We start from the raw sequence: 25,336 nt of genomic DNA, 5'->3' as shown, positions 1-25,336 counted from the left end.
ATTGATTTGCAATGTTGTTGTTGTCGCATCTTTGCAAAGAATGAAATATTTACTATGATCTCAACAATCAATCCCTTCTTGGTTTCTCCACTTGTTTTTCATGTAATGGATGTAGTTCCTGTTTGCTTTAGACTTTGGAAGTTTACCAAAGATTTTTATGTTAGGGTCTTTGTTTTCCCACTGATGCAACAAAATTGGCTTAACATAACCATGCATACTTCCTACAAAAAAAAGGTTAGATTTATGGACATATGCTTCAGTAAGATATATATCCTTCCCATATACAAATCTTTTGCATCCATGGGTAGAGCAACATAATTCTCAAACGGCTCAACCATTAACTCAACACCAAGCAGCTCCAAGGAAATGAAAGAAGAGGGAAAGATATGAAGAATAGATACTTTGTTCTGATACCATCTTAGTTTCTTAGCAACCATGCAAGAAAGAAAAGAAGGGAATTGAAAGAGTAAAAAGAGAAGAAAATATTGAATTTTCATTATTTGAATTGAATTATGCATAAAGACAAAGTGTAAAAAATTTATACAAAGGAAAATTGGTAGTTGCTTGAAACTCAAACTACCATTTAAAGTAAAACTAATCTTAACTATCATAACCGAAAACTATCTAACAATGAGTCAGGTTCATCATTAAAATTGTGTTTTTTATTAGAAACAAAAATTTGAAGTTTGGTAGTTAAATTATTTAATTTTTCCGGTTTATTAGTTGTGAGACCAGCGCATGACAGTAAAGAATGGCAGTCATTTAATGTTATATTTTTATTGCCGGAAAAAAACATAATAAATAAGCATCCGAGTTTTTTTTAGAATTTAAAAAAAATCAGAAAACAGTATTTGTGTAAGAAATGAACAACAATATTCTATCGACTAATGAAGAAAAGTAATTATTTATCTTCATATTTTAATAATAAGAATATAATTTCATAATAAATAAAAGAATATATGTAATTATATATTGTCTTTTATGTATTATTATATAATATTTACATCTTCATTAATAAAAATGATCCTTTATCATAAAAAATATAAGTAGTTTAAGTCCGTATCAAAACACATTTGCTTAGTTCACAACTTAGTTAGAGTATATCATTGTCAACTTGCCACTTTTGTCATTAATCTAAAGATAATATTTCACATTTTTGCAAATATGTAAATTGGGATTAAAATAATATCATTTTTAATTAACCTCTAATCATACAAAACCCAATGTACCAAAAAAATTGCAATACTCGAAGTTTTCTGACATTCTGTTGATTGGGATACAATCTAGATGGTAAAATGGATTTTATGTTAATATAGTACTAAACATAGCTGTATGTAAAGACAATGAATGATACATTTAACAAAAACATAACTTGTCCTAAATGACCACACCTACCTATACACGTGAAAATCTACAGTAGTGGCATATTTTCTTCTCATCAAAAAACGACACAGGAAAATATATCACAAAGTTGGAGGTGGAAGAAAAAATGGACCATAACTACATGCCATATGATTTTCAATCACTAATAGAAAGATAAATGTTTTGAGGGTTAAATGTCTGACACAGTATTGGATATTAAGTTGTTAGTTAAATGATTAATCATTTAAGAATTTCTGCAATATTTTTTTATCTTTTGGTATATTGAGGATTTAGTGTGTCTTACACTACTAAACTAACTTTTTATAAATATATTTCTATTAAATTTATTGACTAAATATGAAGTAATCATTGATTTCCCGAATTCTCCTTTGCATGACCCTTCTGATAATATTTGCGTGGATTAATGATAAATTTGTGATAGATAAAATTATATGTATAATTATACCATCTTAAATAGTCAGATAAAAAAATAATTCATAACTGTTGTACATGTAAGGATGCGAATAATTTCTTTTATTAGGTTGATACATAAGGGGTCAATAGTGGAAGATAAATAAAGTATATAAAAAGAAATAAGTAGCTCGTTAAAAGACTTGATTTTTAGCTTTATTCACAAAGTTTCCTAATATAATAAGGATAATAATAGATTAAAATATAAGCATATATTTTTGGCACTGAGGTTTAATATGGTACTGGTGCATTATGCATATGAACTTGATTTAATAATGTAATGAAAAAAATTCCATTCCAATATTGGTTAATTGGTACATTGTTTTAGTTGGTGATGACGATGTTTTCCACAACAACTTCGAAAATGGTAGATTTGAAACTTCAAAAATGGTTCTTGATGCCGCAAAAAGTCTTAGAATGGTTATATGGGGCTTGTGAGGAAAATGAAGAGCCTATGAGAGGAAGGATATGAGGAAGAATAGTGGTTATTGGAGAAAAAATATATAATAATTTAATATTATATGCCTACAAATTTATATGTATCATTTAAGAATTTAAAATCTATACATTGAAGTGTAATTTTTTTACATTGTCAGCACATCATCCATAATTAATTTGTAATACTTTTGTTTGAAAATTAACAATAGCTAAAATATGAATGGTGGGGATTTGTTGACATTGTAAAAACACTTATGCTGTCGGTGTATATATATTAAATTCATCATTTAAAATATTTGTATTATTTCTTATATTTAGGAGTAGTCATGAATGATGATTGAATATAAATGGTACATGTAAAAAACTCTAATATTTTTGGTGCATATATTTGTTTTTGTCAAAATATAACTAAGGGCATAATATGATTTTTAAAATGTTGGGGTCCAAAAACTAAAAATTGGGTTCCAAAAATTGTACTTCACTTAAAACAGAACATGAACCAAACCCAATGGGAGCATATTTAATAATGAGAAATGCACTTTAGTTCATGCCACAAACCAAGTAGTTGGATTCGGTATTGTAGTCCAAGTGGATTGATTATTGGGCCTTACACTGCAAATATGGACTCTACTACCATCCACACCCAATGAGGTTGAATCTATTTCTATTGCTCTTTAGGTATTTCTGTTTTGTTTTGATCTTAGTAAATATTTGCCTGTTTTGTCCCTTTTTATTATATTTTCTAAGGAAAAAGTATATACTTCAGCACCCTGAAGTTTGAGGCTTATGCAATTTAGTCCTTATTTATAGAAATATAACCTCTCCAATTTAAAGGAATATATTTTTTTAATTCCTATTAGGTGATGTCAAACAATATTTTATATTGTGTAAAAAAGTCTATTTTTTACCCTCATATACAAAATTAACAATCATATATATAAATTTTATTTAAATTAACAATCATATATATATATATATATATATATACATACTTTAGTAAAGAAACAACATTGTTGTATGAACTCATTGGAAATTGTTAGTCATTGTATGTTAAGAAATGGTGAAAAACATAAATAAGTGTGTGAGAGTGTACAAATATGATGATGAGGTTCAATATTGTTGTATGAATGATTAAAGTCCTATGTTTTTACAAATTTTACACATTTTACTACAAACTTTAGATCATACGATCCTAAACTTAAATTGTGTCTAATATTAGTATATAATTATATGTCAATGATAAATGAAGTTAAACGTAACATTACCTGAAAACCTATATGCCTGATGCATCAATCATTATTTATCTACACGAATCATAATAGTTTTTGAGTTTGATTTTTTTAGCCCTCAAGTCCCTCATTTCATTCATTTCTTTATAAAATTCAAGTCACAAACAAATTGTGTAATGTTACGTTGTTGCTATTTGCTAATGCCTAGTGTCATTGACATATCCCTGTTTTACCCAATGGATCCAAAAGAGAGAACTAGATGCTAGTTGATTAATGACAATAATGCACAAAGGGTACTCAAATTATTAAGTAGATTACAATCAAAACCAAACATCTATTCTAAATAGAGACAAAATTGGTGGTTTTGTTGACATGGACGGTTGGTAAGGAAGAAAAGCTAAAGAGGGTTATGTAGAAAAGCCAAACAAGGAGCACAAACCCAATTTCCCACTGGTCAACTTGCCTAAAAGCCAAGAACATAACTCAAATCTTATCTTCAATACCCCATCATTGCCAACTTCTACGCTCTATAATCCTTCTCCAGAATCAAATAACCAATCATGCCAAATTATTGGTTGGTCCACATACTCTATCCTTTGTCTCTATCCTTTGTCCCCTTTCAACGTGGCACCACTCATTTCATTGACATGTGTGAACCAAACTAGTATAAAAAGAATCAATGTGTGAATGCCCTTTATTTCTTCACCAACTTGGTAGGAATAAGATGATGATAATGATGATGAGAGGATCAAGATTAATTGAGGAACCAGCATCAATACTGTGTATAGAACATGCTTCAATTCTAAACTATTCTTCTTTATTAATATTTTTTTCTTGTCTAATCTAGTACCACACTTCAAGCAAAAGACTAATGTCTTTTCTAATCCCAATTATTTCCAATCATTATTATCAAAGGAAATACATCTTATGTCTCATAATATATGATGTTCTAAGTATTATAAATTATGATTAGTCAAAAAAATATTTAATAATCAAAATTTTAATTTAAATACTTTTTTCAACATATCATAATTATAACATATAAAGTGATATACATTATGATACAGAAAATATAATCTTCTAATAAAATAATAAAATAACGTTTTTGGGTTTGGTCAGCTGTGTTTAAGTCCATGTCTATCTAATCGAGCAGGAGATTTGTCTGATTCAAGAGTACACAATTTCGTGAGATAAAATTCTTAACTCACTTATATGAAGCATATAGTATAAAATTTTAATCCCGCACATAATTATTACAAGGGAAAAAGTTCATATAGTTGATGTTTTAGTGGTTATTCGTCACATCAATTACTGTTCCTCAATCATGATGCATTGAATTAATTGATTCGTCGGTGATTCATATCAATCATACCTACCATATAATTATCTTTCACATATTCTTCTACCAGTATAATTTTATTTCAAAGCTCACGGTCATTATGTATTAATTTTGGAACTTTCAGTTATAATTAAGGATATTATACAAAAAAGCTAATAAGTACAGATTTAGTTTAGTTTATGTAACTTAATTTTATGTGGTTTTAATCGTGTCCGAGTCGGGAACATTCACAAATATGTGGGGCTAATTTTCCCAACAAGTATTTTTTCCATCCACAAGACTCAAACTTAAAATTTTATTTAAGGGGAATCAAACATGTATAACTTGAACCAATACATAATACATATTAGTATTGTGATAGGAATGATTAGTTATGATTTTTAAAAAGAAAAGACAAAGATAAAACGTGTTCTAAAAGCTTGGGGACATGTTTGTGAGTGGAGGTTGCTTTTGTTTTATGACTTGTCATTCTTACTTGCTTCCTTGGTGGGTGCGGGGCTGCCTTTCAACTCAAATAACCAATTCCTTTGTCTTTCTTAATGCTCTACCTATCTTCTCAATTCTTATGTGCATAAAAGAATCTATCAAGATTTTAAAAAGAATATACATGTTCAATCCAATGAATTGAGAATAATAAAGTGTTGATTGAGTGGTGTAAGACTCTATTGAATCATTAATTTGATAGTTCGATTATTAAGAGTGACACTTGTTGAAAGAAACAATTATGAACTCAAAAGAGATTCCTTACCCAAAAGGTAAGAATATATCCTTTGTAGTACTAAACAAAATGGAATGGACTGAGAAGATATTGTGTTTTGACTACTCCATACTTTATTTCAAAACCTAACTTCATTTCTTACAGCCGCAAACTCATTCAAGTGTTATTTTTTTTAAATGATTTCTAATCAAACAGCAGATGCTTTTTTAGATAAAATTGATTATTGAGAGGAGCATTACAAATTGAAAGAAATTTTAACTTCACCTCTTTGTGCTTATAAATTTTTACTGCTATAATTTTTAAAATTCTGATTTGTTGAAAGTTTAAAATATAAATTTAAATGTAAACATTTAATATATTAAAAATATTTATTTTAATTTAATTTGATTAACAAATATTTTTAAGCATGAAATCTTAGGTTTCAATCAATGTTTGTTGATCCAAAAAAAAAAACTCCAGTCACTTATACATAAAATCATCCATGAGTTTGATATATCTATAGGAAAGAAACATTATAGGTGTAATCCACAATAACCCCAAAGATCAGTTTCTCAAATCCCAAGAAAGAGAATATACTATGAAAATTATTCATAAAATACTTATATGCAAAACTCTGCTATAAATGGATTAGCACGTGCACTCGCTCAAAACATATCATGCTACAAAATAAGTAAAAAAAGAAAGTTTAAGAGCTATCAAATAATATGTTGTGAGATTGTTTTAAAGCTTTTCATTTTCTTTTATTATATCTCAATTAGAAAATGGACATGCAATGTATGAAAATACATATATAAATTGAAGGATGTTATTCTAGTTTAAGCATTTATGGGGAAAAAATCATTGTTAACATTGTTACAAAAAATGTCCAAATTTTGTATGTTTTATTCTTCCATCTATCGTGTGGACATGGTTATAAGATTCAATATCTTATAGGTTAAGCTAATGAGATGATTTGTCTCATATTTCAGTCATATATATTTTAAAGTCAATCATGCGAAAACTTTTGATGGGTCAGCCAATTGGAGCACGCGTCCTATTATTGGTCAAAACCTTATCTTCAAGGATATTGTATTGTATTTTCAGTATTATTTTATTTTCCTTATAAAACAGTCATCTTCTTCCTCAGAAGGCAGCATAAAGTGTATTATTAAATAATTATTTTAATTTTTATAATAAAAATTATGTTACTTGAACACTAAATATATAAATATATTTGTAATAATTAAAAATATTTAATTCTAGTCATATAAAAACGTGTCAAACTTGAATATAAAAAATATTGTTTCATTAATAAATACACTGTGCATACGTTGCACGTAGCACATCACAAATCATAATCCAGTATAATATTTTGCAATGATGTTTAGACTTTAAACTTCGTATTGTCCTACATCATCCTAACTCAAAATATAAAATAAATCTTATTTGTTGTTTCATAAATCATAGTGGTAATAACATAAATTTCTTAGAGAAGGCGCTTATATATTCAGATATTTCCTTTAATATATCCCTATATAGCAACACAATTTTACTTTTAGATATGAAATATTATAACAATAACTCATATTTATATGGACAATCGGTTTTTAAACGAAATTCATCACCAACCAAAAAAACAATTTTCAATTTCTTATTATTGATGTGTAAATCTGAGAAGCAAAGAAACAAGCTAGACCAAGTGCCTGAAATGTTCTGTCGATATATTATGGGCATTGTTTTGTCCACTTTCAAAATGATTCCACTTATAGTATATACCATATATATACATCAATACAACTGCATAATTTTCTTTTTGTAGAATTTGTCCTGCTTGGAGAAAAAGGAAGATATGAACTTTCTCATGGTCAACCTATATTAGCCAAAACAAGAGATGGGAATTTAAGAATTTCAAGATGGGAAACATCACTTTCCTTATATTATTCCTTACTATATGATTATAATTGATTTTTCAAGGAATAATTTAATAGTTTTCATTGATTACTCAACCATAGAGCATAATATTCATTTTAATTTTTTTTTCATTATTATAATTTTAACTTCAGATAATAATTTTATCAACATTCTAGGACGAAAATAGTACTCTTTTTATATTATTTTTTAAACATTAATATTAAGAAAAACAATATTTGAATAATCAATGATATCCTTTGAAATTTTCAACAATTTTGAGATGGGTATTTATAAAAAAAAAGTATAAAGTGAGGGGAGATAAAAATAAATGTATAACATATAAATATAATTTTATAAATCTGATTAACAGATAATACAACTCTTAATTAAAATAAAAGTAGGTTAAGGCATATAACTTTCTGTGACAATCATAAAAACTATATAATAAAAATAATATGCAAATAATAATAGTATTGTTCCACAAATATTCATATCAATTCTTTAGTGCATTAACTATTCCATTTCCTACTTAATAAATCAATCCACATGAACCCTTTGCTCAATCATAAATTTCCATCACACCCTCCCACACAACTCTCTCTATTCTTTCATCTCCACAAACTCCTTCACTTCTACCCTCACAGAATAACATGTCTTCTAATCATATCTCTAACCCAGAACTTAGACTTGGTCTTGGCCTAAGCCTTCATGATCAGTTTTCAGAGACTTGTGTTAAGAAGGGTGAATACAGACAGAAGAAAAAGGAGAATGATCCAACAAAATGTAATAAGGCATACCCATCTCTAACATTAGGACCACCTAAGGATGATGAAGCAAATAATCAAATAGCTACAAAGACTGAATCAGATGAATATTTTCTTCCACGGGCCTCTTCTCCAAGTGCAGTATCTTCATTTTCAAACTCTTCTAGCATCATCAAGAGGGAGAGAGACCAGTTCGAGGTTGAAGAATTTGAGCAAGAAAAAGAGAGGAATCAATCAAGGGATGTTGCTGTTGATGAAGAAAATGGTAATCCCAGGAAGAAACTCAGGCTCAACAAAGAACAATCGGAAGTCTTAGAAGATAGTTTCAAAGAACATTCTACTCTCAATCCGGTATCTTAATTTAACTAATTAATTATAAATAGAAAATATGATTTTGAGTCATTCATTTTGTTCTAGATTTTTCAGAAATTATATTATGATTGTAGCAATATTTTCCTTTCTATCACTCACTTAATGTGTACTACTTTAGTTATTTAAGCGATTATCTAATATTTATATGCATTATTTTTATTTGAAGAGTAGTTCATGATTAACACATAAATATTAAATGATGCATCAAAGTATCATTGAGTTTATTCCTAAAAATATTATTAAATTATATATGCTCATTATAAGAATAAAAAATCCATCAACTACTTCATGAAAAGTTTTTAGTACATCAAATTTGATATTTTTAGGAATACTTTATGTCTATGCTAAGAAGCTTTCATCTTTTAGTTACCAAATATGTCTCCTTGTGTTTTTTTCATCGATTTCAGTTTTTATTCTTGTTTTGGCAAAAAAATATTTCTTTTAACTGTTTAATTGATTCATATGATATTTTAACTCATGTTCTTTTCCTTTGCCATATTCTTCAGATCCAAAAGCAAAAACTAGCAAGGAAGCTGAATCTGCGGGCTAGACAAGTTGAGGTTTGGTTTCAGAACAGAAGAGCCAGGTTATTTTTCTGATATTATACTCACATAAACCTAAACATGTTGGTCCATGTTACTGTTATAACCTAATTATTACTATACATGTGTGTATATTTATATATGCAGGACAAAACTGAAACAAACCGAAGTGGACCTAGAGTTACTGAAACAGTGCTGTGAAAATCTAACAGAGGAAAACAAGAGGCTGCAAAAGGAGTTGCAAGATCTTAAGTCAATGAAAACGACACCGTATATTACAATTTGTCCCTCTTGTGAGCGAATTTGTGGCGGAAATGGTAGCAGCAATAATGGCTCTTCTCCAACGATGCTCCGAAAGAGTCATAATCACTTATGCAAAAGCAATTATTCATTCACTCAATCATCCGCAGCTTGCTAGTTATAAAAAGTTTAATTTTCAGCAAACCATTTTTTTGTTGGGTTGGATTTTGCTTTTATAATAATCCGTGATAGTAATCATATAAGATTAGTAACATGTATTGTAAGTAAAGATAGTCGATTAAGGATAGATGTCGATTATTACCATTACGTGCTGTTTATTATGCATGTAATTGTACATATATCTATCCATATATTGTACATAGAAGAAATTAAAGTTTATCAGTAGAAACAAAACAGTAATGTTATCATTGTATTAAGCATGGGAAAAATGAAATTTTGTCTTTTTTTTCTTCAATTGTTTTTCTCTAATATATCGAGTAGAGTCAATATTATTCTTTTATCTCGATCAAAGATGTCGTTAGGAATTTATTAACACAACTCTTATTTGTATTATGATTAACATTTGAAAGGTATAAATATCTACTTTTCCATCTATCCCCATTTCTCATTAATATCTTGGTATCGTGAACTCATTCACGAAGAAGAAGGAGAAGAAAGAACTTGGAAGAAATGAATGAAAAGAATTAATTTGTATATATTGTTGTATTTCATAAAGAATCCAAGGGAACTTGCCAAAGAAGGAAAGGATCAAAAACTGAAATAACTAACTTAACTACCTTGAAGGCTAAAAACAGAAAAGAAAGAAAAGAATGTAACACCCTTACACCAAGATGTAAAACCTTAACTACTCTTAGAAGAAAACAATACATAGCAACATAAAGGAAGAAGAAGAACTAAATCTAACATGGTGTATTTCAGTCATGCTATTTCCAGCCAAGACCATGTCATCAACATAAACAAGGATGACAGTAAATGAGTCAGTAGTTTTCTTAGTAAAAAGAGGCTTATCTGCATTAGAATGGTTGTAGCCTAAGGAAATAAGCTTGGAAGAGAGGATTGTATGTCATTCTCAGCTAGCTTGTTTCAGTCCACATAAAGACTTATGTAATTTGCATACAAAACTGGAATTATGGGTCAAGAGACCAGGGGGTGGGATCATGTGAGCCTCTTCATGTAATTCACCATGAAGAAAGACATTATTGACATCTAATTGCTCTAAATGCCAAGAATTGGAAGCTGCTAAGGCAAGAACTAAACTAACTATTGTGATTTGAACTACTGGAGAGAATGTATTGAAAAAGTCTACTCCTTCTAGTTGGGTGTAGCCTTTGACAACAAGCCGGACTTTGTACTTTTCTAAGGTCCCATCAGCTTTGGATTTTACTTTGTATACCCATTTGCATCCAATGGGAACTTTATCTATGGGTAGAGGCATTAAGGTCCAAGTGTTATTGGCTTTAAGGGCTTGTAATTCATCTTGCATAGCAGCTTGCCAGTGTGGTTGAGTTGATGCTTGTTTGTAGGTGGAAGGTTCTTTAATAGCAGTAATGGAGAGACAAAAATGTTTATAGGTGGGGGAACAGTGATCACAACTGATCACAGAAGAAAGACGATGTAATGGTTTGGAAGAGGATGTGGTGGTGTTTGGTGTGGTGTTAGCTAATTGGCAATGGTAGTCTCTTAAGTGGGATGGTGGGCCTCTAATTCTAGAAGACTGTCTAAGGTTAGGTTGATTAATAGGACTGTTTGCTAAAGGGGAAATGGTGGTAATAGGAGATGGATCTGTTTGAGGAATTGGAATATGGTCATCTATGATAGGTTGATGTTGGTTGATTTGTCTGTAGGGTGTGCTGGAAAAAGGATTGGATGTGGTGTGTCTAAGAAAGGGAAATATGTGTTCATAAAACTGAACATTTCTGGATATGAAGATAGAATTGGAGAGAAGGTCATATAGAAAGAAACCTTTGGTGCCTTCTTTGTAACCAATGAAGGCACATTTCCTAGATCGAGGACAAAATTTTGTTCTGTGAGACATGATTGTAGTTGCATAAGTAAGGCAACCAAAAACCTTGAAATATTCATAGGATGGTGTTTGGTTGTATAATAGTTGGTAGGGGTAGGCAGCCTATTAATTATATGAGTAGCATATTGGATTGAGAAGTTCAATAGTTTATGAGGTAAATGGGATTGGAAGAATAGAGCATGAGCTACATTGAGAAGGTGTTGATGCTTCCTTTCAACCACTCCATTTTGTTGTGGTATCTCAATGCAGCTGGTTTGGTGTAGGATACCCTTAGAAGCTAAGAATTGAGGCATGTTAAACTCAGCACCATTATCAGTTCTAATGCATTTAAGTCCAGTTTCAAATTGAGTTTCAATAAAGGAAATAAAGTTGATAAGATGTTGTCTTGTTTCACTTTTCTGTTTCATCATAATGATCCAAGTAAATCTGCTGAAATCATCAACCAAAGTGAGAAAAAATCTATGACCAAAGATAGTAGGGGTAGAATAAGGCCCCCAAATATCAGCATGTAACAATTCAAAAGGTTTAGTTGTATTTGTTTGACTACTATGGAAGGGCAACCTTTTTTGTTTAGAAATGTGGCATATATCACAAGCAGACATTGTTTTAATACAATGAGAAATAACAGGAAACTATTTAGCAATGTTATGCATGACACTCTTAGAGGTATGTCTGAATGTTAAATGCCATAAAAGAGTAGAATTTTGTAATGATACAAAACCAATAGTAGAGTTGATCTTGCTAGATGGAAGAATGATTATGAATAAGCCTTGTTGGAGCTTAGTTGAACCAATAATCTTCCTTGAAGCATTTTAAACGATTACACAGGTTTGTTTGGAAAAAATCAAATGGCATTCAAGTGTTTGGATGAGTTTGTTTATTGAAATAAGATTGACATGAAATTGAGGCACATAAAGAACATAAAAAAATAAGAGTTGAAAAGACAATATAATTGTGCCATCAATGGAAGCTGAAACGTTGTGACCATTTGTCAAAGAAATGGTTATAGGAGAAATTTTCTTGTAATTAGAAAACATATTGAGATTGAAACTAATATGGTCTGTAGCACCAATGTCTAACAACCATTGGATTTGAAGTGTACATGTATTAATTGAAGGATTAATTATGTGCACATCAGAATTAGCATTGTGATTTCCATCTTGGTTGTTTTAATTCAAGAGTTTCAATATGCTTTGGAATTGCTCATCAGTGAAGGAGTTTGCAGAGGTCTTTGGTTGAAATTCTTTGTACTCAGAGGGGTCTAATGAGTCATTATCCAAGGGAAAACCCAAGGTGTGGTTAGCCATTCAAGTGGACTTGTTGTTCTGATATCCAGGTGGGCAGTCATGTTTCAATAAGCATGTCTCTATGGTGTGGTTGGTTATTCACAATGAGTACAAAATTTTGCTTGTTGTATTCTTTGATTATTAAACCTACCACCTCTCACTCTGTAAGGTTGAGTCCCTATTCGTCTTGTATTTTGGTAGTTTGCTGAAGTATTTCCTCTAAAGGCTTGGGAATTTATTGTTAAGGCTTTTGTTCAGGTCTAGGACAGGGTTGGTAAGTTGCCTTTCTCGCTGAACTAATAAGGAGAAAGCCTTTGAGATGTGAGGAAGGGGTTCCATCAACATTATTTGGGATCTTACATGAGCATATTGCTCATTGAGTCCCTTCAAAAACCTTATAACATAGTCTTGATATTTATACATTGTAGTATTGGTAAGAACTCCACAATTGCAGGGAGATGGGGCATTTCCCAATTGGTCAAAAAGTATCAATTTCATCCCATATTGTCTTTAGTTGGGTGAAGTATTCAGAAATTTCAAGATTACCTTAACTAAAATGATAGAATTCTTCCTCAAGCTCTGCAATGTGAAAAGTGTCTCCTTGAGAGAATCTGTCCCTCAAGTCTCTCCAAGCTTATGTAAGTGAATTGATCTAGATGATGGACTTTACGATGGACTCTTCTGCTGAATGTTGGATCCATGAAAGGATAATATTGTTGCATCTTTTCCAGGGCCCGTAGAGAACATCATCTGTGTCGGGTTGTGTTATGCATCCATCAAGGAACATGATCTTGTTCTTGGATTCCAATGTCATCCTTATAGCTCTAGCCTAAGGATGATAATTTTTGCCATTTAGCAAGGGGGTGGCCAAAACTAATGCTGGATTTTCGTTAGAATGAATGTATAAAGGGTTGTAGGGGTTTGTATTGAAGTCTGCATAATCTGGGTTTGCCATTTCGATGAAGGAACAATGCAAAAGAGAATAAAAGTGAGGCAAAGACTTGAAGAGAATGAAGGATCAGAGCTTATTAAGCTCTGATACCATGTTGGTATCGTGAACTCATTCACGAAGAAGGAGAATAAAGAACTTGGAAAAAATGAATGAAAAGAATAAATCTGTATATATTGTTGTATTTCATAAAGAACCCAATGGGTTTATATATAACTACTTGTCAAAGAAGGAAATGATCAAAAACTGAAATAACTAACTCAACTGCCTTAAAGGCTAAAAATATAAAAGAATGAAAAGAGTTAACACCCTGACAACAAGATGTAAAACCTAAACTACCCTTAAAAGAAAACAATACATAGCAACATAAAGGAAGAAGAAGAACTAAATCTAACATAATATGATAATAATTTGCCAAAAGTATCATCCCGGTAAATTAAGCTATTGATAACTAATAAATGAGGCTTCAGAGATAGATAATGCAATTTGTGGTGAGTTAGTCAATTAAAAATGTTTTAATAACTGATTAATTTCTTACGAGAAATAATAAAAACATTCTTTTAGTTGTTATTTTCATTGTTTATCTTCTTTATATTGAAAAGGGTACCATAATTATCCCTCTATTTATAAACTTGAGACCTTTTCTTGATTCACATTTTTCCCCCTCATGATTTATATCTAACTAGAAAATTTGTAATTACCCCTAATCACAATATCCTTACATGAAAATCAAATATAAAAAATCAATAACTAAAAAAGGAATGATAACATATGAATGATGTCAATTGATATGCTAAAATCCGAATAATCTAGACGCATAGCTTTCCTATTTCTCCAAAATTAAAGTAATTGATACTCTAAAATTATGAGCTATTCAAAAAAATTAACTCCATATTTTGTGCCAAATTATGGTATTAAGGATTATGATATGCATTTATTCATTACTTCTACAAAAACAATCTTATAAAAAAACTAAAGGAACTTAATTGAAGATATAATTGTGAACATATGATAATTGAAATTAAAATACCATTTTTAAATGCTATATATTGACATTAAATTAAATACAATAACGAATAGAACGTTTTATCTTTCAACAATAATTTCTATAAAATTTGAAATATAAAGGCAAATGAAAAAAAAATCAAGAAGAATAAAGACAGTGAAGACCTAAATAATAGTAATAGTACTCTAAAATTAACATATTAATAAATTTTAACAATTGATGCATGACACCAACTAGATATTCCTCCCCTTTGTAAAACTAAGAAGTCTTTGTCATGCTACTTTGTAAAAGTTGATTTTTTTAATTAAAGACATTGATTTGTATGCATTGCGAGAATATCAACTGGTCTAGACAACGAAATAGAACTTCCATACTTATCATTGAATGTTTGGGCGTATGATCGAATATGAGTTCTTCACAAGTTATAGTTGAAATAAATTAATTTTTTTAGTTAATTTTTTATACAATATTGCCAATAGATGAGGTATGAATCTAAAATCCAAAGCAAACACCCTAAACCTTTCAGTTTCACAATGGCCACTTCCGGTGACTTACTATTCTTTAATTCCTGAGTTATGTTACATGTCTACTACAATTTAACAACTTTTCCTTCTAGCAAATAACTTTATCTTTGAATTGTTAATTCAAACTAAAATAGGTTTAACCTTATTTTTATTTAAGTTGGAACTGTGACCAGAAAGCCTAACAGAAAATGAAAGAAGACAGGTTTGGTTCCCCTGATCAGATGGGGAAGAGATTGAGAGAGTAAAAGAGTGAACAATACCTCTATTCCTTTATTGACAATAAGCTAATACAAAAGAGTGATATTCTATGTGTTTATGAATGAAGGAAAAGCTCTATATGTAGCCTACGGAAGCTAACTAACTTACAATAGAATTAACTAACTTTCTAAAGGGGGGAGAAAATGGTAGAAGTGTAAGGTAACTTGTAGCTCAAGTAATTGGGGTGTATGGATCAAGTTGGTAATCTGGTGCGCCAACTTGGTTGAGTGGTTTGCCTTGGTGCACGTTGATTGGTGCGTCTTCTGTGGTGCCTTGCTCGGTCAGGTTGGTGGGTGCTTGGTGTGTTGCTGATGCAGAGTGTTTGGTCAGGTTGGTGCGCCCTTGGTGTGTTGCTAATGCAGAGTGCTCAGTTAGATTGGTGCGCTGCTGGTACGTGGCTGATGCAGAGTGCTCGGTCAGATTTCTGCGCTGCCGGTGCATGGCTGAGGCAGAGTGCTCGATCAGATTTGTGCGCTGCTAGGGCGTGGCTGATGCGAGTTTCTCGTTCAGGTTGGTGTGTCGCTGGTGCGAGGCTGATGCGGGTTTCACGGCCAGGTTGGTGTATTGTTGGTGCGTGTCTGATGTGGGAATCTCGGTCAGGTTTAAGTGTGATCCTCGGTCAAGTTGTGATGTTTGGTCTAATAGAGCTTCCTATCATTGAGAAGTTCCATTTTACCGAGGCATGAGAATAGTAGAAAGTCACAACTGAGACATCATGCATTGAACCAAAACTTTAAGTAATAGTTTTTTCAATTTTTTTCACTTACAAACTCTTCTATTCATCCCATCATATTCAATGTCATACTTCACATTGAATAAGCCCAACAATTTTTTCCACAAGTGTGTGTACAACACACTTAGTGATTCACTCCCCTTAAGTCTATTATATCTCAATCGAACCATCGATCCTGATACCATTTGTTAGACCTGATGGTGACCAGAAAACCCCTACTACTAGGCAGTTTCATTATTATCGGGTAGGAAGAGTGGAAAGCTACAATTGAAACATTATATCTTGAACCAAAATCTTAAGAAAATGGTTTCACGAGTATTTTCTACTTATAAATTCTTTCACTCGTATCTAAGTCAGATTTTACATTTGAATAAACCCAACAATTTACTTTTTATATTATATATTACATTATTTCAAAAGATATTTTAAAATAAAAAAATAAAAGTCGTGCCAATGGGACTATATTAACCATCATCTTCAATTCACGTAAAACTACAAAAGAATCCTATATAAAGATTAGAGGGAGAAATTTAGAAATTGATAAGATTGTGAGTTCAAATCTCATTATCACATAAAATAAATTATTGGTGACTAACTTGTAAATACCTCAATAAGTTACGTTCATAAAAATCATAAGACATATCTTTGACTCTAACAGATTTAGGTGACCAAACTCATGGTTATTAAAAAATATAAATGATTTGAAGAAAACAAGAAAGCATGAGAAAATATGTCATCGCCTGATCATTGATGAGTGATTGAGCAAAAGGTGACTAAACTACTAGTACAAAAGACAAATATAAAAATGACATATATGATTACTTAATTAGCAATAGCATTAAGATTAGTCACCATATGGTTCTGACACGTCTGGGCTTATTTTGAATGAAAATTATCACTGATTGCATCAATTAAACTTTACTATTCATCATTATTATTAAAACTAATGTCCTGATCAAGTTCATAACCATTCTTGTCATTATCAAAATTGTGATGGCACCAATTGTTTGTATCTGTCGGATGCATAGACCCAATCAGCCAATGAGGAAAAAACATGGGGTGTAACAATCATGAACATGGATTCTCTGCCCAAAAACTCAGTCTCTTCGTACCCATATCCATTAAATGTACATCAAGTAATATAACTTTGTTTTTTTATTTTTTTATTTAACTAAATGATACATTTTAATTAGCTTGAGACATAAGTAAGACACGAATTGCGGATCGGAACAATTGATCTCCATTCCATAATCATAATCAATAAATTAACTACTTACGCGTTCTTGCAATGGTGATGCAGCAAACAAGTTGATGCTTTAAGAGGTTTGTATGCTTGATGACAATAAGATTAGGTAACCTTTCCACGTTTGTGCCTATGCACGCGTACGTAAAGTATTGATCTTGAGCATGTCTAAGACAATTTCTTTTCTAATTCATAATAATGGGTGTCTTGACAAATTCCATTCTACTTTGAATACACTCAACCATTACTATTTTGGAGTATTTTCAATGCTATTTTTCATCCCGAAAGTGCATGTGAACTATATTTTTGTGTTTTCATTTTTTGTGGAACATCAACTTGAATTTAACTTGTTGCAAACTAGCAAAGCTTAATTTGGCACAAAGTAAGATGAAAGTTGGTATTATTTGTTATTTTCTTCGTAAAGTTTCATAATTACTACAAAGATGGAAGTAAATAGGGATAAAAGAAATAAAAAGGCAAGTAAATTAAGTTCAAACTATATGGAAAAAATAGGACGATATTATAGTGACCAATTATATGCAGGAAAAAAAATATTCTTTAAGGTAGTAAGAACAAAGATTCGGTGTCGCTTTACTGGGACAATTGAGCAATTTAAATTAAAACTTATCAAAGAATAAAAAATTACTGTGCCATAAAATTCCTTATCATGAATTTAGTTGAAATTAAAATAGCTAGATAGATATTAAGGAGCTCCATCTATTGTCAGTATAAATAAACCATGAGACATATAACCAAAAAAACTCTCAGAATAATGAAGAAAATAAATACTTAATTAAACATTAAGCCTTTGTAAATATGTATCATATAACAAAAAATCTCTGGGAAATAATAAAAAAATAAACGCTTCATTAAGTTTCAAATCTTTGTAAATAACTATCTTTTTCTTTGTCCAATACCATGTCCTTATTAATAATAATTCTTATTATATATATTTTCTAAAAAGTGGTGTTTCTTTGGAATAGCTTCTTTAAAAAATTGATAGCCCAGTTTCAAAGTCATGAGTTTTGTTAGAAGTCCTTCAGTTCACCTTCATATCTTCAATTATGATGATTTGCCACATCATTCTACAAGGTTGCTGCATGATTTTATAAATGCGATTTTTATCATTTCTATCCATATATAACATTATCACTACTCACTCTCTTGATATTAATAGTGAAATATTTTCTGGAATATGACCATAGTTCTGTGTCTTTATCTCTTGTCTTGGTGTGTGACATTTTCCCAATACATAATAACTACACATTTTATGTACTAAAAACATTTCCTATCATCAACGAAATGATGTAGTTGTCCAAACAGAAAATTGTGAAAATACATCACTATCCTTGATTCACATTATTATTTACTGTATGTTTATGGAAAATCACATCTACGATTTATCCAACCATATAGATTGTAAGCTAGCAATATAATCTCACTTTCAAGAAAAATATATGAATGATTTAGAGAAGATCATTATTAAACTTTGGTTATACATGGAGAAGAGGAAATAAATTCCACTTATAATAATAGATTTCACCAATAGGCCAGGTATGTTTGCTCACTATACCAAAACATGCATGTCTATGAGTCAACGCATTTGTTCACATTTCTCACTTACTTGGTTTACAAACAATCACCCAGAGAAAGACTTAAAAACATTGAATTATCATAGATTCTCAGATGAATTAATTAAGGTATTCATTATATACAATTAAAACATGTAACAGAAGATTCACCTTGGCAAATTTTCTTCTGTCTATAGCAATCATACAACAAAATCACACACTGAAGTTTTCAGTTTGATGAAACGATAGACACAACCCTTCTGTAACAGCAAGGTCACCATGCATGGCCAACTCCCAAATACACTCACGCCCACATGCTATAGCATCATTTTTTCACGCTACGCCAATATATAGAAACATATAATATAACTAGCATTGGAATATAAATACGATATGGTTATGGCCCTAAACGGTAATGTCCATCAGCCATGAAAACAGCTGCGTTATGCGGATGAAGGCCATCCATGACCATAAATTGCATGTCTTCAGAAGGTTTCCAATGCCGCTTCCTTTGATTTATGAACCAGTTATTTATTTGTTTCTGGTCCAATCCAGTTGATTCAGCTAATGTCACCTTCTCTGATTCCTGAAGGATTACTCACACAAATTTATTTAAAGACAAACATTTGATGAAACTAACAAGCTATAATATTAGAGTATATGTGGTTCAAATTAAGGAGGGGGACTTTAATTAATGGATATGCTTGAAATATATTATTGTAAGGAATATGGGAAACTTAAAAGAGTAGATGTTACACATATACATACCGAAGGGTATGGCCATTTGTAATGTAATTCCCACCAACTAAGTAGCTTCTGTCTTGCATCTTTAGGCAGTTTTCCTTTTTTCTTTTTCTTTGAAAGTTCTTGCTTGAGGCTACTTAAGTAACCACTGTACTTCCTGAGTAAATGGTTTTTGAGTTCACGATCTTCTGTTTGGGGATCAATCACGGAAAGTTCTGTTTCTCCATCGCTATTGTCTTGTTCCTCTTCAGATGAACCAACGCCTTCACATTTATCATCTGCTTAACATGAATGTGTATATATTTCACAGTGGGGTAATAATTAATCTATGTCCATCTAACTAGAAACGTAAGAATATTGAAAAACATAATTCCGTATGACCAATTAATGAACGTTATATCCTCATCGTCATTGTGAAGCCAGTTAGAAGAATTTGTTTCACCAACTAGGCGTTAATGTAGTGGTGTAAGACTCACCGGATTTTCAAGGTCGAAGATTTGATTTCTGGAAACAACAATTATTGGGGCAGCCACGAGCTCGAAAAAAATTAATTACTTACCCTACAAAAAAAAAAGGACATGCTTTTGTGTCTATTGCAAATTCAGAAGGAACGAACCATGAAAGTTCCAGTTTAATGAAGATGTTAAACGCTTTGTTGTATTACTTGTATACAAACCGAGATGAAAGAGATTAATTTAGACCCAAAGGAACAATTTTGAAAGCATCCAAGCCGTTATGTCTCGCGTTCTTCCTAACTTGAGTGCAACTTGATTCATTGGCTTGGCCGCGATACCCATGTTGTCTCATAAAAGTTAGTTAATGATCTTGATTTCCAAAACAACAAACTACAAGAAAAATGAGAAGTTCTGAACACATAATTAAAATAGGTTAGAGAGTATCAATGAAGGAATTTTTTTGGAAATTGTGTAGCTAGCACAATGTCTTGGTTGTGAAGAATGGAAGAGGGCTTGGAAGGAAACTCTGGCTTCATCTTTAGAGCTCAGCCCTTGAGAGGTCAGGCTAGGCCATTGTAAAGGGTTTAGCACGAGGACGAGGATCACCTGTGCCATTCATGTTTCATTTAGTATCTTTATCCAATCATAAAATCTTATTTAATTAAAAAAATTGTAATAATAAAAATTAATATTTTTATATTATTTTATAAAGTTTAATGATGTGAGAACATAATTTTATTGGGAAAGAGGTTAGCCCCAATGGAATTGATAGGTGGGAATAGAGAAAGTCTCCAGAGTTTGATTCAACAAGAGCTTCTGTATCTAAGACCATGGCTTAGATTCGATTGACATGTTTGAATATGTTACTCTATGATATGTGGTTTTTTTTGCTCCCCATTTGATAGTGGCTATTTTAGACAGACAATAATAACTATATCGCTAATAACCTTATTAACAAATTAAGAATGCAATCTGCTAAAGGCATCATAATAAAAAGGCTTAATCAGTGGACAGAAAAATGAGAGGGTCAGAGGAGTCATATATTATAATGGCATTTATTGAATCTGTGAAAATCTTACAAACCTACAGTATACTTGGGAATGCGAATGAATGGGTGATTGAAAGAGCATCCAATGTGTTAAATATTAAATACAAATTTAAGCAATTCTTTTAGGATAAATAATTTATCCTTATTTTTTTTGTCTACATATATCTCTAAACCTCATTTAAAAACTAAAAAATAATTTAAAATTATCACAATCTAAATAGAAAAATATGATTATTTATTGGATAGTATTAATAAGTATCGTAAAATATTTTTTAAGAAATTAAAAATATAATTTTGCATTGAAAAGTGTTATTTTTAAGAACACTACCCAAAAATTTATAAACTAAATATATCATTTTCTAATATATTAAGCATGTCGATTTCCAATAGCAAAAAAAGTTTCATTTTTTTAATTCCTTAACAATATGTATAGAAAAAGACTAATCATTTGCCTTGCACTCGCATTCATGGTTTAATTAGTAGAAGATTCCAAACAAAAAGGAAAACACATGTGAATAAGTGTGTTTTAATATATTCAAATAAATTAAATTATGGTTATATTTACCTACGATTGTAACATGTGAGATTATAACGTGAAGCTTTGTAAAAATATTTTATTTTTCAACAATAGAATCCTTTTATAATAAAAGCTAATTTACCAAAAAAAAAACTTATATTATAACAAAACTTATAATCTAACAATAATAAGAAGAAAAGACTCCACTGCTAAAGAGCCATTTTTATGTGGTAAAGGCAAGCTGACCTCTTCAATGACTTACCTCTTCAATGACATGAATGGTTTTTTTAATAAACAATGATATTTCTTCATCCAACAATAAGTAATTAATCTCTTTTTGAAGTACATGGTTCTCCTGATATATTGGGATGGTGAGGATCATTTGTCCTTATTTTTGTTTCACTTTGTGTTTTCATCCAATCAGAAAATCTTATTTAATTAAAAAGAAAAATTGTAATAACAAATATATTTGGATGGATGGGGATCATCTGTCCTTATTTTTGTCTCGCTTTGTGTCCTCATCCAATCAGAAAATCTTATTTAATTAAAAAGAAAAATTATAATAACAAAAATAATATTTATACATTATTATCCTATGTAATTTGATTGATTTGATACATGCAGACAAGATCTTTTTGGGACAAAAGATTCTTATCCGTGTTGAGATATTCAATAGATTATTATATCACTAGACTAATGTCTTCGTGGATGAGTAATATATGCAAAAAAATAATATTACACTACAAAAACCCAATGATTCAGCTTAAAGCATAATCATACATGGACTAATATGTTTTAATTATCAGAATACATAATGTATTAACTAGGAAGCCCTAGATAAATAATTTCGTCCATACTCAGAAGTTTATTTAGGAAAAAGGAAAAGAAGGAGCTGAGTGGGGACCCGAACAACGTGTGTAATTTGCAAAGAATTGACCGTACTAGTAAAATATAATAATATAGAAATAGAATTATACACTAGCTGAGTGGTGCTACATATTTTGTATATTCCTTCTTTTAAAAGGTAAATTAAGAAAATAAATGATATGTAGGTACTAACTACTAGGCAAGTAGTTAGGGTTGTGTGTTTGCACAAATCTTCTCTCTATTTCTATCCCAAAATCTTCCCGTCTCTATGTCTCAAGTCAATCATATTTCACTAAATCACATAAAAATGTTATATTATATTTTTTTAATTTTATTTTTTAGTATGTGTCAAATTTTCATTGGATTGGGACACAATAAGACACAGAAAAGTGAATAGATGATCCCTATTCCCTACCCCAAGATAAATGGAATTTGGTCAAAATTTCCTGGACCTGAGTGCAGAAAAACTCAAGTTTCCTAATACCAGTAATCACAGACAATACAGACCAAATTTTATTAGTGCAGTGTCATATAATACCTACAGGCTATAGATTATTATCCTACATTATAGACTTAATTAATTTGAACTCAAAGGAAATTTCTGTAGCAGAAATTAAAGATGATGAGTTTGGAGAAGGTATAAGAGAGAATAAAAGGGTTCTCAACTTCAACAAAGAGAGAAAGATGAAAATACCAGAGAAGATCCTAAGGGGTCCATTGCCATTGCAAAGCGTATTGAGCTGAGTTTCTATCTTCTGCATGAAATCCATGGCCTCTTGAATAGGCCTTGTTAATTCATCTCTATACTTCACAAGCATGTCATAGTAAGCTTCCTGTTTTCACCCCACACCATATAATATATATAAATATATATCAAATTATCAAACACTTCACAGTTAGCAAATAAAAATTGTAAAGGACTAAAGGGTTTGAAGGAAATAAGAGTGAACAAAATCCTAACCATGAATTGGTCAAGTTCAGGGTCCTTGGAACCTTCCAGATTAGACCTAACTGAAGATCGTTGTCGTGCCTCAAAATCTTGTTGAGCTGCAGCCATACGCGCCACCACTTCCGGCGGAGCTCCTACCTTCAAATATTCAGCCACTGTCAGAGATACATTTATTAATGGAACCCATATACAAAAAGCAAACAGTTAGATATAGAATTAAAAAGGGATTTAGGCAGGAACAAATATGAGTTAATTAATAATTCAAGACCTTTTGGCAATCCATGTAAACTTGTAAAAGATTAGAGTACTGAGGATGAGCAATGATTTTGGCTTTTATATCTTCTTCAACTTCGTTAGAGCTATGGCTCCCTCCATGTTGAGTTTGATGAGGTTGTAGAATACTTCCTCTCAATAAGGGATAGTGGAAAATCGGAGTTTGTAGCTGCTGCGAGGTGTTGTTGTTGGATTCAGTTTTCACATTAGAGTCATATCGTACCTGATCGGGTTGAAAACTGTGACCCGATCCACCCGATTGAAGATGAAAAGTGTTGATAGGAAATTGATTATGATGATGATGGTTTCCACCGCTTGAATCACCAACTGCAGTGGTGTATAAGAAATTTTCCCTTGGAACTTGACCTGTGTTTTCTCTTATATGATTATTGTTGTTAGTGTATTCCTCCATTTATTCACTAGAAGTGTCAAAACTCTCTCACTAATACTCAAACATCATGAGGACCAAGCCATGGACACAAACCCTACGTTATTATAAGTTCATGGAAAGTTCTACAACTTCAAACCCTAAGAAATAAGTACAAGTTTGCTAGTGAATAATTTAGTATGGACTATGTACCACAACTTCATCAGCATAAGTGAGGTTTAATTTAGGTATATATAGGTGTTATTATAGTTAGAAGGGTGTGGTTTGAGGATTTTAAAGGAAAAGTAGAGGTTTTTATGGGTGTCCCTTAGAATTAGGGTGATGATTGCAAAATCAGATTTTGGGTGTGGACTAGGTAGTGATTAGAGAAGAGAAAGGAGTAGAATAGAGAGAAGGGTGGTGAAGTCTAAACTAGCAATAGCTCCTTGTTATGGTGGTTGACAAGACTCTTGTTCATTTGAGAAAAAGAATCATTTGAAAATTATGAAAAAACCTAGTATAGTCTAGAAGATAAGCCCAACGATTGCTATTGATTTTCTTGCTTCTTTTTCTGTCTCTCTCAATTTATTTTCTTGATTTATCGTTTTTTTATGGAAACTGTAATGATAATAACGTCGTTGTTTAATAATTATGATGTAATGAATTCAGATCTTATTAAGAATTTTTTGTTTGTGGAGTAATGTTATATCTATTCTTCTCATATTTCACTAATTAAGAGGGTCATTTTTCAATATATGAAACTTCTTTTGTTTATATGGTAAATTATAAATTCTCATGGGTTAAGAAGTGAAATCAAAAGTATATATACTTGAATACCATGAATTCTAAATTATCATGATATTTCAGACAAACAAAAGCAAAATCCCAAACTATAGTTTTACTAGTCATTCTCCCCTCCAAAAACTTAAGTTCCTAATAGATTTTTGGTCTGTGGATTAATACACAGGCTCCAACTTTTCTTGTGTTTGCTAATTGGTGTAACGATCCAAAAACTTGTATTATATTAACTTCTAAAAAAAATTAATATTTGATCTTTGTCTTGTATTGGGTTAGCACCCCTTGTACTGCTTTTAATACAATTTACTTAACAAAAAAAACATTGTCAAGTTTTAAAAC

The 25,336-nt window shown here is 31.0% G+C and overlaps 2 protein-coding genes across 3 annotated transcripts; one reads left to right on the top strand and one right to left on the bottom strand.

Moving 5' to 3' along the window:
• On the top strand, positions 7,927-9,569 carry LOC109343838 (homeobox-leucine zipper protein HOX15-like). Its single transcript, XM_019582323.1, has 3 exons — positions 7,927-8,562; positions 9,090-9,169; positions 9,273-9,569. Exons 1-3 carry the CDS (start codon positions 8,098-8,100, stop codon positions 9,541-9,543), a joined length of 816 nt encoding a protein of 271 aa, XP_019437868.1. The 5' UTR covers positions 7,927-8,097; the 3' UTR covers positions 9,544-9,569.
• On the bottom strand, positions 19,100-24,731 carry LOC109343836 (homeobox protein knotted-1-like 2). Of its 2 annotated transcripts, none has more exons than XM_019582321.1 (5): positions 23,828-24,731; positions 23,572-23,697; positions 23,305-23,443; positions 19,748-19,986; positions 19,100-19,565 (listed from the first exon to the last, which is right to left on the bottom strand). In XM_019582321.1, exons 1-5 carry the CDS (start codon positions 24,242-24,244, stop codon positions 19,377-19,379), a joined length of 1,110 nt encoding a protein of 369 aa, XP_019437866.1. In that variant the 5' UTR covers positions 24,245-24,731; the 3' UTR covers positions 19,100-19,376. The 2 variants fall into 2 exon arrangements, with proteins under 2 accessions (XP_019437866.1, XP_019437865.1); XM_019582320.1 differs by having other exon boundaries at positions 19,748-20,001; positions 23,828-24,729.

This window comes from Lupinus angustifolius, chromosome LG03, assembly GCF_001865875.1.
Source record: "Lupinus angustifolius cultivar Tanjil chromosome LG03, LupAngTanjil_v1.0, whole genome shotgun sequence".
NCBI lineage: Eukaryota > Viridiplantae > Streptophyta > Magnoliopsida > Fabales > Fabaceae > Lupinus > Lupinus angustifolius.
This window is presented reverse-complemented; position numbering and strand designations above follow the sequence as displayed.